At 40.8% G+C, this 13,605-nt stretch overlaps 1 protein-coding gene across 1 annotated transcript in view; it reads left to right on the top strand.

Annotated features, from left to right (window-relative positions):
- The first annotated feature begins 1,853 nt into the window (after nt 1-1,853).
- ARCN1 (archain 1) overlaps nt 1,854-13,605 on the top strand; it is a 28,046-nt gene continuing 16,294 nt past the window's right edge. Inside the window, exons 1-2 of the mRNA XM_023745616.1 lie at nt 1,854-1,883; nt 12,081-12,344. Coding sequence (XP_023601384.1) covers nt 1,869-1,883; nt 12,081-12,344 — 279 coding nt within the window. The 5' untranslated portion in view covers nt 1,854-1,868. The remainder of the gene's footprint in view (nt 1,884-12,080; nt 12,345-13,605) is intronic.

Here is a 13,605-nt window from a genome sequence, read left to right as displayed (position 1 = left end):
TTTAATACAGTTCCTCATGTTATGGTGATCCCCCACTATAAAATTATTTTCGTTGCTACTTCATAACTGTAATTTTGCTACTGTTATGAATCGTAATGTAAATATCTGATATGCAGGATGTATTTTCAGGGGTCGCGACCCACAGGTTGAGAACCGCTGCTTAAAGGATCTTTGTACACACTGAAGAGAGCACGGTGTACAAGCCGGTGCAATCATGTTAAGTCCTATCGACAGCCTTTTACATGGGGACTGGACGGGGGAATTCATGCTTGGGCTTTTAAACACTGAAACTTTTTTTTTTTAGCTTTAGGCATATAAACTGCATCAAGCAGGTTTGCCTCATAAGACTTTACTGTTGGTCATAAAAATTTCCAAAATCTCCTCTTTTCATTTTCACTAGGAGGCTCAGTATTTGGATAGTAATTTTTAAACTTCTTTTACATCCAGGTTGTATTTGTAGGGCATTTTAGAGCATATTCTAATTTTAATAGCAAAATTAAAGCGTATATATATATATATTTATATATGTAAAGGTAAATCTTTACAAAAAGATGTTGGAACGTTCTTGGCACTTAGTACAGTAACTTCTCACTTAATGTCATCAATAGATTCTGGGACTTGAGGTGAAATGACATAAAGAAGCCAGTTTTACTGTAGCTCCTTGATATAAACAGGAGTTAGGTTCTCATGGCATCTCATCAACATTTTAATGAAACAGTCTAGAATGAAACAATGTTATTTGGAGACCTGCTATATTTTTAGTTCATTGATAACCAAGGGATGGTAAAGTTCTAGGTGTTGGTGATAAAGCATAAAATAAAAAACTGCATGTTATTTGGACACATGTGCATATACATACAGTTGTGTCATGTTTAAATATGCATATGTCTCTGAATTATTTGGAACTTGGTATGATCTAGATACCCTAAGATTTGTGTATTCTGAAGAACAGCATCTCAGTACATTCTGCTCTGTTGAGTCGTAATACTATTATTTCTGTGTAATGTTTTTGGATCCTATTCCTTTACGAAGATATCCCTGGATAGTAAAAATGTCCAAATAAGGTGACATTTTATAATATTTTAAGTATCTAGAAAAGTTGAATTTTACAGTGAACACCCCTATAACCAGCTAGATTCTATAACTAACATTTCATTATACTTGTTATATCACACATCTAATCATCCATTCCTTTATACATCTTCTCTTATTTTATGTTTCTCTATTTTTATATACATCTTTTTTTTTTTAAATATATTTTATTGATTTTTTACAGAGAGGAAGGGAGAGAGATAGAGAGTTAGAAACATCGATGAGAGAGGAACATCGATCAGCTGCCTCCTGCACATCCCCCACTGGGGATGTGCCCGCAACCCAGGTACATGCCCTTGACCGGAATCGAACCTGGGACCTTTCAGTCCGCAGGCTGACGCTCTATCCACTGAGCCAAACCGGTTTCGGCTTTATATACATCTTTTTAAAAAATGCATTTCACAGTAAGTTGTAGACATCAGTTGATTATTTTTTAAGAATTCTTTATTGTTGAAGGTATAACATATGCCCCTTTTTCCCCTCTTTGAACCCCCTGCAGTTCCCCCTCTTCCCCCAGATTCAGCACCCTATTGGCTGTGTCCATGAGCCATGCATATATGCATACAAGGTCTTTGATTGATCACCTCCCACCTACCCAGCCTCCCCCACCTTTCCTCCGAGATTCCGCACTCTGTTCCCTGCTTCCATGTCTCTGGATCCACTTCGTTCATCAGTTTATTTTGTTACTTAGATTCCACATGTGAGTGAGATCATGTGACACTTGTCTTTCTCTGACTGACTTATTTCACTCAGCATGACACTCTCCAGGCCCCTCCATGCTGTCTCAAAGGGTAAGAGATCCTTCTTTTTTACTGCTGCACAGTATTCCATGAGATAAATGTACCCCAGCGTTTTATCCACTCGTCTACTGATGGGCCCTTGGGCTGTTTTTAGATCTTAGCTATTGTGAATTGTGCTGCTATGAACACAGGGGTGCATACATTCTTTCTGAGTGGTGCTTTGGGTCTCTTGGTATATATTTCTAGAAGTGGGATTACTGGGTCAAATGCTGTTCCATATTTAATTTTTGAGGAAACTCCATACTGTTCTCCACAGTGGCTGCACCAGTCTGCATTCCCACCAGCAGTGCAGGAGGGTTCCTTTTTTCTCCACATCCTCGCCAGCACTTGTCATTTGTTGATTATTTGATGGTAGCCATTCTGACAGGTGTGAAGTGATACCTCATTGTTGTTTTGATTTGTGTTTCACTGCTGATCAGTGACTTTGAGTATTTTTTCATGTCTCTTGGCCTTCTGTATGTCCACTTTGGAGAAGTGTCTATTTAGGTCCTTTGCCCATTTTTTTTTATTGGATTGTCTTCCTTTTGTTAAGTTGTATGAGTTCCTTATATATTTTGGGTATTAACCCTTTATCAAATGTATCATTGCCAAATATGTTCTCCCATACAGTGGGCTCCCTTTTCGTTTTGGTGATGGGTTTCTTTTGCTGTGCAGGAGCCTTTTATATAGATGTAGACCCATTTGTTTATTTTCTCCTTAGTTTCCTTTGCCCTAGGACAGTGGTCGGCAAACTGCGGCTCGCGAGCCACATGCGGCTCTTTGGCCCCTTGAGTGTGGCTCTTCCACAAAATATTGACTTCTGAGCATGGGCCACGAAGTTTCAATCGCACTGTACATGCGCGCCCTCACGTGGTATTTTGTGGAAGAGTCACACTAAAGGGGCCAAAGAGCCGCATGTGGCTTGCGAGCTGCAGTTTGCTGACCACTGCCCTAGGAGATGTATTCGTAAACATATTGCTACGAGAGATGTCTGAGATTTTGCTGCCTATAGTTCCTTCTAGGATTTTTATGGTTTTTTGACTTATATTTAAGTCTTTTATCGATACCAGTTTATTTATGAAAAAAAAATTTATTTTGCCAAGCTGGGTCGCTCAGTGGTTGAGCATTGACTTATGAACCAGGAGGTCACAGTTCAATTCCTGGTCAAGGTACATGCCCGGGTTGCTGCTAGATCCCCAGTGTGAGATGTGCTGGAGGCAGTTGATCAGTGATTCTCTCTCATCATTGATGTTTCTCTCTCTCTCTCTCTCTCCCTTTCTCTCCCTTTCTCTCTGAAATAAATAATAAAAATAGATTTCCTTTGGCTTTAGTCACTGAAATTAGTACAAAACATCCTATGCTGTGAAGTCCTAGTAGAGAAATAAATGAACAAATGCAAAAACACATGGCTTATGATGACCTTGTTATAAAAAAAGAAATAGAAGTATAAAAGGGCATCTTTTTTCCTAGTTTTCTGCAAATTAATCAGAACATGTTCTTATTTTCTTAACATTTGTAAAGTATTATAGTCATTTTTTTTCTTAGTGAACTTGATATTAAGTCTCATCGTAGCACCAATCCGTAAAATATTTGCTTTTCTACAGAGTGCTGTTTTTTCTTATTTAAGTATAGGCATTGAGTAAACTTACTATAGTGTCCACGTTAAGTAAAGTGATCACATAAAGTTCGGTTCCCAAAAGTTATTAGAAAGCTAGATTTGGTGCCCTAGCCAGTTTGGCTCAGTGGATAGAGCGTCGGCCTGCAAACTGAAAGGTCCCAGGTTTAATTCTGATCAAGGGCACATGCCTGGGTTGTGGGCTCGGTCCCCAGTGGGGGACTTGCAGGAGGCAGCTGAGCCATGATTCTCTCTCATCATGCATGTTTCTCTCTCCCCCTCTTCCTTCCTCTCTGAAATCAATAAAAATATATATATTTTTTTAAAAAAAGATAGATAGATTTGGATTTGTACGATTGACCTACACATGATGGAGAAGAAACTGAAATCCTGTACAGTAATAACTGTTCCCAATTAGGGGATTATTGCTTTTGCCCCTCTTTTTCATTTATAATACAGCAACTGCACAGCTATTGTATTCTTGATGTATCTTTTTTTATTCTTTGAGAGGACAACAAAAAATGAAAGGGATTTTCTTGAGTTTCTACTACTGATTTGCCATTTATTTATTCTTCAAATAGAAAGTTCACTATAGAAGCTAAGAATGATGTCCTTTTATTTTTGTCCTCTACAAGCTTTTGTTTCAGAACAAAAACTTGTGATTAGCTTAAAACTCTCACTGAGTGAATTTTCAAGTTATAGGTTTTGTATATGGTCTGGATTTTATTTTAATCTTCCCTTCTTTTTTTAAATCTGTGATTACTTCATACAAAGATAAAATGGTCCTCCACTATCCTTAATATGATCATGAATTATGATGGAAAAAGTGGCTACTTAATTCTGGAGGTGAGGAATACTGAAGCAAGGGATTGGAGAATGTCCTTGACATTTTTCTTTAGCGAATTGTGCATATATTTATGATGAATTACTACCTGTTATTCTTGGACCGCTATTATTGGTAGGGATGAAGGGATGATAGGCACCTATCTCTATCCCACACAAATACTATTCGAATACACATGATTTGTTTTGGTTAGGCAAGTTGCCATCTAGCAGCTTAACATTAATGTAAAATAGGTTCCAAAGTAGTTACTATTAGAGCAGTGGGTGTGAAGTGGAGATATTGTACATTTTCTGTTGCTGTGAAGTTTTCAAATACTCAGATTTTTAGAATGTTAAGGATGCAAAGGCATGTTAGATTTCATATAAGCTAACCTCTAATTTAGGGATATTTCAAGAAGCAATTAAGTGACTTATTCAAGGTCATATAATTAGTAGCAGAGCAGAACAGAAACCTAATTCTCCTTGTTCCTTTACTCAAGGAACTTTCTGATCCATATAGTTAAATCTGGGTAGGAGAGAGTTGTTATTTAATCCAAAAACAAAGGACTAGCAAACACACACCATTGTATATATTAAGAGAAAAGCTGTTTGACAAAGCTCAACTCAATGTAGGATTTTTTAAAAATACATTTTTATTGATTTCAGAGAGAAAGGAATAGCAGAAACATCAATTATGAGAGAGAATTATTGATAGGCTGCTTCCTGCACGCCTCCCTACTGGGGATTGAGCCCACACCTGGGCATGTGGTATTGAACCATGACCTCCTGGTTAGTGGGTCGATGCTCAATTATTGAGCTACACTGGCCGGGCGAGGAGAATTTTTTTTAACCATCCTGGAGAGATCATTTAACTTCTGTGACCTAGATTTTTTCCGTCTTTAAAACAATCAAGGGCTCTTGGAAGTTTCTTATAAGTGTAAATCTTCTTTTCCCAAAATGTAAACAGTAAGTGAAACAATTTTATGGGAATCATAGTCTTCCCCAAAGAAAATCAGATCAAGTTATAGTAGGAAACATTAATTTACCTTTTAGCGTGTACTATATATTTTTATACTGTATCCTAATATATAAAAGCCCAGGGTTGTAACGACCAATCAGGAGGGAAGGCTGACCAACCCGGAAGTCCTTCAGTCAGTGCTGGGTTGCCATGACTGCCCAGGGTGCTGAGACCCAGAGAGAGAGGCAGGGTCTGATCCGCAGCCTCAGTGGCAGCTGTTGATCAGTACTTGCCTCTCTCTTTCTCTTTCTCTTTCTTTCCAGGCTTTGCCAGCAGCCAGGCCTTTCTTTGTCTCCCAGCCTGGAGGGGCTGCTGTTCAGCCCCGCCTCTCTGATCAGGCCGGAGATAGGCCCGGAGATGCTGACTGGCATAGGAACCGACCAATCAGAACCAAATGTGGGTGCTGTGAAGAACCAGTGGCTGCCTAGGAGGGGAGCTTCTGATGCTGACTGGCATAGAAACCGACCAATCAGAACCAAATCTGGGTGCTGTGGGGAACCAATGGCTGCCTAGGAGGTGGAGCTTTTGACGCTGACTGGCATTGAAACCAACCAATCAGAACCAAATTGGCCAGCAGAGGAGGGCAGTTGGGGGCGAGATCAGGCCTGAAGGGGGGGGGGGCATTTGCGGGCGAGATCAGGGAGGGCAGTTTGGGGGCATCCAGGCCGGGAGGGGAGGGCAGTTGAGGCGAAATCAGGCCGGCAGGGGAGGGCCATTGGGGGCAAGATCAGGCTGGCAGGGGAGGGCAGTTGGGGGCAACCAGGCCAGCAGAGGAGGGTAGTTAGGGGCGATCAGGCAGGCAGGCAGAGGCAGTTAGGGGCAACCAGGCTGGCAGGGAGGCCAGTTAGGGGTGATCAGGCAGGCAGGCAGGTGAGCAGTTAGGAGCCAGCAGTCCCAGATTGCGAGGGGGATGTCCAACTGCCGGTTTTCGGGCCTAAACCGGCAGTTGGACATCCCCCAAGGGGTCCCCTATTGGAGAGTGTGCAGGTTGGGCTGAGGGATCCCCCCCTTCGTGCATGAATTTCGTGCACTGGGCCTCTAGTATTATAATAATTACTAAACATCAGTAAACATTTATGTGAAGAGGAGCTTTATTACTTCAAAGCATTTAAGAAAATGAGTATTAATTTAGAATAGGTTAAATTTATCTTGTTTAGAGAGGACCATACCTTCCAGCCATGCATAACTCAGTGAATAGAAAACTTAAAGCTTCATGGACCCTGTAATTGTGGTATGTGGTGTCTTGGGTGTTTCAAGGTTTAAAGCCATACTTAGTGGGGGCGCATTTTGGTCTTACTTTGGGAGCCTTATTTTGCTTGTATGTGGATAAAGGAATGACCCAAAGAGAGTTTCAGAGTTTTCCTGCTTAGAACCTACTTTTTTGCCCGTACTGTTCCCTCAATTCATCAAGCATAGTTTAAATGCTATTTCTTCTATCAAGTCATCCCTGATCTTACCATTTTGAAGTACTCTCTTCCTCCTCTGAATTCACATAGCACATTACTTGACAGTCTGCCTACCTAGTATTACAGTTTTTTAGGTTTATCTTATCCCTATTAGGCTTTTTTTTTTTTTTTTCATGGAGGTATAACTGAGATATAACATACTCGTTTTGGGTGTACAATGTAATGTTTCAATATTTATATATTTTGGGAAATTATCACAAGTCTAATTAACATCTGTTATGATGCTAATTAGTTATGAAAATTTTTATAGAAAATTTTAATTTAAAATTTTTTATAGCCTTGGCCAGGTGGCATAGTTGTTGGAGCTTCCTCCCATACACAGAAAGGTTGAGTTGCAGGTTTGAATCCCCGTCAGGGGACATACCTAGGTTGCGGGTTCCATCCCTGGTCATGTTCAGGAGGCAACCAATTGAAGTTTCTCTACCCTCCCCCCCATCAGTAAAAAAAATATCTTCTGGTGACGATTTTAAAAAATTTTTTATGTAAGATGAGGGTAGAATACCAAGCTAGTTCCTCTTAATATTCTCAAAGAACATCTAGTGTGTATAGTAGTCGTTCAATAAATACTTAGTTAGTTCTAATAATATTGCTAAAGTGAAATTCCCAATAAAACAAAGTGGATGAATTGCCCCTTTCCATAGCATACAACTTTCTGGTTATAGGTTTGCCTTTTGTTCCTTTTTCCCTTTTATGTTGGCAGTGATGTTATTTTTATCTAAGTTCTGTTTGTGTGGTATGGAGGCATTTTTAATTCCGGCTACTGAAGAACTACCCTGAAACCTACAACATTGTTTCTCTCTTTTTTTAAAAATGTTTTTTAATTGATTTTAGAGAGAGGGATAGAGAGATAGAAACATCTTTTTTAAAAATGTATAAATTTTATTGATTTCAGAGATGAAGGGGGAGAGAAAGAGATAGACAGAAACATCAAATGATGATAATCATCAATCGGCACACCCCTCACCCGGGATCGAGCCCACAACCCTGGCATGCACCATGACTAGGAATTGAACCGTGACCTATTGGTTCATAGATGACGTTCAGCCACTGAGCCACCCCAGCCAGGCAACATTGTTTCTAACAGGATTATTATTAGACTAGAGGCCTGGTGCACAAAATTCATGTACTGGCGGGAGGGGGGGGGTCCCTCAGCCCAGCCTGCACCCTCCCCAATCTGGGACCCCTCAGGGGATGTCTGACTGCCAGTTTAGGCCCGATCCCTTTGGTAGTCGGACATCCCTCTCACAATCCGGGACTGCTGGCTCCCAACTGCTCGCCTGCCTGCCTGCCTGATTGCCCCTAACCGCTTCTGCCTACCAGCCTGATCACCCCCTAACCACTCCCCTGATAGCCCGATCGCCCCCAACTGCCCTCCCCTGCCAGCCCAGTCACACCCAACTGCCCTCCCCTGCCAACCTGATCCCCCCCAACTGCCCTCCCCGCAGGCCCAGTTGCCCCCAACTGCCCTCCCTTGCCAGCCATCTTGTGGCTATGGGTGCCGCCATCTTTGAGGACGTGGCAGTCAATTAGCATATTCCCTCCTTACTGGCTATGGGAGCTGCCATCTTTGAGGGTAGGACAGTCAGTTAGCATATTCCCTCATTGGCTGTGGGTGTTGCCATCTTTGCAACGGCGTGAGGGTCAATTAGCATATCCCCTCTTTATTAGATAGGATATTTTAGATATGGCCTTTTTATTTAACCAGCATACTAATATATGTCTGAGGGTTCAATCTAAGCAGTACTTTCTCTAGATAGACATTTGATTTTATGTACTTAAGTTTTGCTATGGTTAGTATCCTTACTTAATAGGGACTTATTCCCTGGCTGGTGTGGCTCAGTTGGTTGAGTGTCATCCCATATACTAAGAGGTCACCAGTTTGATTCCAGGTCAGAACACATGCCCAGGTTGTGAGCTCAATCCCTAGTAAGGGGTGTGCAGGAGGCAGCCAATCCAGTGTTTCTCTCTCTCTCCCTCTTCCTTCCTCTGGCTCAAAAAATCAATTAAAAACATTTGTTTGTTTGTTTGTTTTTTAAAGCACAGGGACTTATTTTATTCCTTCAAAACCTAAGTTAGGGGACCATAACTTCCTAGGATTGTAGTTCTCAGCTGTGTGTGTGTGTACGTGTATGTGTGTGGGTGTACTGTTTCTCATTGCATAAAGTGATTCTCTATGAGCCATTTGAGAATTACTGTTTTAGAGGATCTATGAATTCCCTGAAATTTTAAGTAAAATTTTGTAGGGAGTCTGTGTCCATTATTCGAATATCAAAATATTGACAAACCCATAAAAGTAAAAATTTGTTGCCTTGAAGTGACATAATTTTTTTAATGAAATGCGTTTCTTGGCAAGTTTATTATTAGTAATGGTGCTATTTTACATTGTGAATATGTGATATAAGTTGTATAATACTTTGGCTTATGGTTTCATCATATTCATTTGGCCCTCATAATAGCTTGTTAGGAAGGTAGTTAGATGATGCTCCATTTTATAGGCGAAGAAACTGAGGCTAAGAGAAGTTGAGTAACTTAAGGTCAGACAGTAAGTAGAACAACAAAAACTAGAATCCAGTCTTCTCACTCCCAGTCATTTGGTTTTTCTGGTATATCAAAGTGGTTCTTTGCAAATTCAGAAGACTATTCTGATTTACTTAATTGTTGGGAAAAGGAGAAACCAACGTGAGCTTATCCTAAATATCTGAGCATTCTTCCATTTTCCTGATGAGAATATTAAGAAAAGTTTTTGTTCATTGGAAGATATAAACTTTTAAGAGTGTAGCACAGATAGTCAAATGTATTCTTTTTTTTTTTTTAAATATATTATGATGGCGATGCTTGTGAAGAATTTGGATACATTTTTTTCATGAATATAAGAATGGAAAAAAGTAATTATTTGTAAATTAAAATTTTTTATTTTTTGTTAATTCTCACCTGAGAGTATTTTTTCCATTGAGGGAAAGGGAAGGAGGAAGAGAGAGCGAGAGAGAAAGAGACATTTATGTGAGACAGACTCATGCATTAGTTGTCTCCAGCATACACCCCGACTGGGGCTGGAAACGAACCTGCAACCCAGGTACATGCCCTTGACCAGGAATCAAAGCCAAGGCTGGTGCTCTAACCACTTACCAACACTGGCCAGGGCTCAATTAAAAATTTTTTTTAATATATATTTTATTGATTTTTTACAGAGAGGAAGGGAGAGGAATAGAGAGTTAGAAACATCGATGAGAGAGAAACATCGATCAGCTGCCTCCTGCACACTCCCTACTGGGGATGTGCCCGCAACCAAGGTACATGCCCTTGACCGGAATCGAACCCGGGACCCTTGAGTCCGCAGACCAACACTCTATCCACTGAGCCAAACCAGTCAGGGCAAATTAAAATTTTTGTATAATTTTTATTTATTTATATTTTTTGTTAATCCTCACCCAAGGATATATTCCATTGTTTTTTTGTTTTGTTTTGTTTTGTTTTGTTTTGTTTAAGACAGAGTGGGAAGGGGAGTGACAGAGAGAGAAACATTGATGTGAGAGAGATACGTTATTTGGTTGCCTCTGCATGTGCCCTGACCAGGGCTGGGGATGGAGCCTGCAACGGAGGGACGTGCCCTTGCAGGAATGAAACCTGGGACCTTTCTGTCCAAGGGCTGACGTGCTATCCACTGAGCCAAACCGGCTAGGGCAGGACAGTTGATTGGAGGTAAATCAATCAGTAAAAATAAAAATCTGTCAGTACAGGGAAATATTTATACAAGATAACAATCACTTTTCCAATATAAATTATTTTACTTAGCTGCTTGGAAATACAGTAGAGCATGATGGTAATTATTTCCTAAATAGCCTAATTGATCAATAAGGACATTATGTTCTCCTTTGGTTATTATAAAACTGTATTGATGTATTGAAACTATAAGAATATTTATTTGAAATAACTAACTTGTTTTTTCTTCAAGCTCCTCACCTGTACAAGACAGGTTTCTGTAAAGCTGAGAAGCCTCACCAGTAGGATGTTGACATTTCAGTGGTCATATCTTAGCATTGAGGCTTCTTCCCTAATGTGTAAATAGTCTTTTTGTTACTTGTACTTGTGAATTCTTGGGTTCACTGAAAAACTGTAAACATTGTACTTAATTTTCTTAATCCCCTACCAATGGCATTAGAGTTCTCCTCATCTTCCTTTGGTGCTTTATTTGTTTTGTTTAATGAAATGCCAGACTCCAAAAAAAAGGCTGTTGGTCTTGATCATTGCCCAGTGACAAGACCTGTGTGGAACATTGAGTTATTTAGATTTTCATTTTACAGATTGTTTACATATCTGGAGTAGGATAGGGTGGGATGGGAAAGTTAATCAAAGAACAGGAGATAAATTTAAACTTGCTAGATTGGTTCCATATTCTAGGTAAAAATGAAAACAAAGGCCAGGGTCTTCTTATCACTTGGAGTGCGGGTGAATTTCCCGCCAAAATATAAGATGGCTCTGTCTTTTGGTTTTGTTCCATCCACCAAAAGGGTGGATTACAAACAAATATTTGGTAATACGCAGTTACAATCGGCCCGAGTTTACACGTTTCCCGCACTCCACCGCAAATCTATATGAACCGAGTTAAAGACGGCTCCCGTGGAGTACGCGCAATTCACGCGAGCCGACTTAACTCGTTTCCCGCACTCCAAGTGTTATAAACCTTTAGTCTGTGTGATCAGACCTCTGTTTTGGCTGTGGAAATCTCTGTTCTTAGAAAAAGTTCAAGCTATTCTTTAAAAAATTTTTTTTAATGTATTGATTTTAGAGCGAGGGAGGAAGGGGGAGAGAATCATTGTTTTGTTGTTTGATTTATTTATGCATTCATTGGTTGATTCTTGTATGTGCCCTGATCAGGGATCAAACCTGCAACCTTTGTGTAGCTGGATGATGCTGTAACCAACTGAGCTACCCAGCCAGGGCTAAACTATTCTTTACGAGCCCGCCCAAGCAGAGAGCAGCCCAGTTCTGGAGTTACAGGAAGCCCGTTAATGTATTTATAGATTTGGAAAAAATTATTTCTTTACTAAGTTTGCTTTAGGTATATTATTGAAATATAGGAATAATAGCTTCATTTTCCTCTACTTTAGCTTTGTCTTATGAATTATTATAATTAAAAGAACTATGAAGTAGAGTTTGAAAGTCATTCTAATAGTAGTTATGTCAGTAAATAACTGAGTATGTCATTCTATGGAAGATCTAAGAATGTTGAGAAAACAGATGTGAAGAAATAATTAATTAGTACTTATTTGTTTGTGTGTTACTGGCAGGTGCTGTTGGCAGCAGCAGTCTGCACGAAAGCAGGAAAGGCTATTGTTTCTCGACAGTTTGTGGAGATGACTCGAACTCGCATTGAGGGCTTGTTAGCAGCTTTTCCAAAGCTTATGAACACTGGAAAACAACATACATTTGTTGAAACGGAGAGTGTAAGATATGTCTACCAGCCTATGGAGAAACTCTACATGGTACTGATCACTACCAAAAACAGTAACATCTTAGAAGATCTGGAAACCCTCAGGCTCTTCTCAAGAGTGGTAAGAGTCCTTCTGTAATAGTAGGTTACAGTCTTTTGCTTTAAGTTTTCTGTGTGAAACTGTTGTTACCGAAAGCAACTGATTGCATGCTCCATGCTCCCTCACCCCTCCCAGCAGCTTACTGCTACTGGCTCTATTCATTCAACAAACATTTACTGAGGGTCCTCATAGGCTATAGGTTCCCAAAAGAGAATGTGGGAACTTGCCTTTCCTTTCCTAGTTCTTAAGGGGTTACTTTAATCTGCCTTTGTTTGGCTGAATTATGGGATAGTGTTCTTTACATAAGACTTACTAGCCAGTGGCCAGGCAGCCCAGGTTTGCAGAGGCTCTCCCCATGCCGTGGCCCTCACCATGATACCCAAGAGGAAGGTCAGCTTCGCTGATGTGTGGCGAAGGAAGAGCCCAAAAAGAGGTCAGCGAGCTTGTCAGCTAAACCTACTCCTGCAAAAGTGGAAATGAAGCCAAAAATGGCAGCAGGAAAGGATAAATCTGCAGACAAAAAAGTGCAAACAAAAGGGAAAGGGGGGCAACGGGGTAACTGGCCGAAGTGGCTGACCAGCAACCTAAAGAAAATCTACCGGCAGGAAACCAGGAGAGAAAGAAGCCAGGGCTGATTAATGTCATATACCCTGTCTCATCAGGGTTCCTGTCTTCCCTTCTTGCACAATCCAGAGGGATATTTTTATCACTTATTTTGTAAATGCAAATTTTTTTTTTTGTTGATTTTTTACAGAGAGGAAGGGAGAGGGATAGAGAGTTAGAAACATCGATGAGAGAGAAACATCGATCAGCTGCCTCCCGCACACTCCCCACTGGGGATGCGCCCGCAACCAAGGTACATGCCCTTGACCGGAATCGAACCTGGGACCCTTCAGTCCGCAGGCCGACGCTCTATCCACTGAGCCAAACCGGTTAGGGCAATGCAAGTTTTTAATAGCTCTAGAAACACTTTTTAGGAAGGAGGCACTTCCGCCGTGGCCGTTTTAGCTCAAGGGGATAGAGCTTCGGCCGGGCGGAAATAAGGGTCCCGGGTACGTTCCTGCAAGTTCCTGACTTTGGGTCGGGGGCTTACCTGTGGGGAGTGGCGGGGGGCGGGTAAGGAGTCTATTTAATGATATGCGTCTTCCCCCTTTCCCTCCTTTTCAATGATGGGAATAAGCAATTAGTGTTCAAATGAGCAGTAAAATTCTTACTTCGGTCCGGGGGGGAAACACAATAGATAGAGGGTAGATTCTGTTCCTCTGTTTATTGTTGTTCATTT

The sequence above is a fragment of the Myotis lucifugus genome, unplaced genomic scaffold (assembly GCF_000147115.1).
Source record: "Myotis lucifugus unplaced genomic scaffold, Myoluc2.0 scaffold_561, whole genome shotgun sequence".
Classification (NCBI taxonomy): domain Eukaryota; kingdom Metazoa; phylum Chordata; class Mammalia; order Chiroptera; family Vespertilionidae; genus Myotis; species Myotis lucifugus.
Note: the sequence above shows the minus strand (reverse complement) of the source record. Positions and strands in the feature narration are given on the sequence as shown.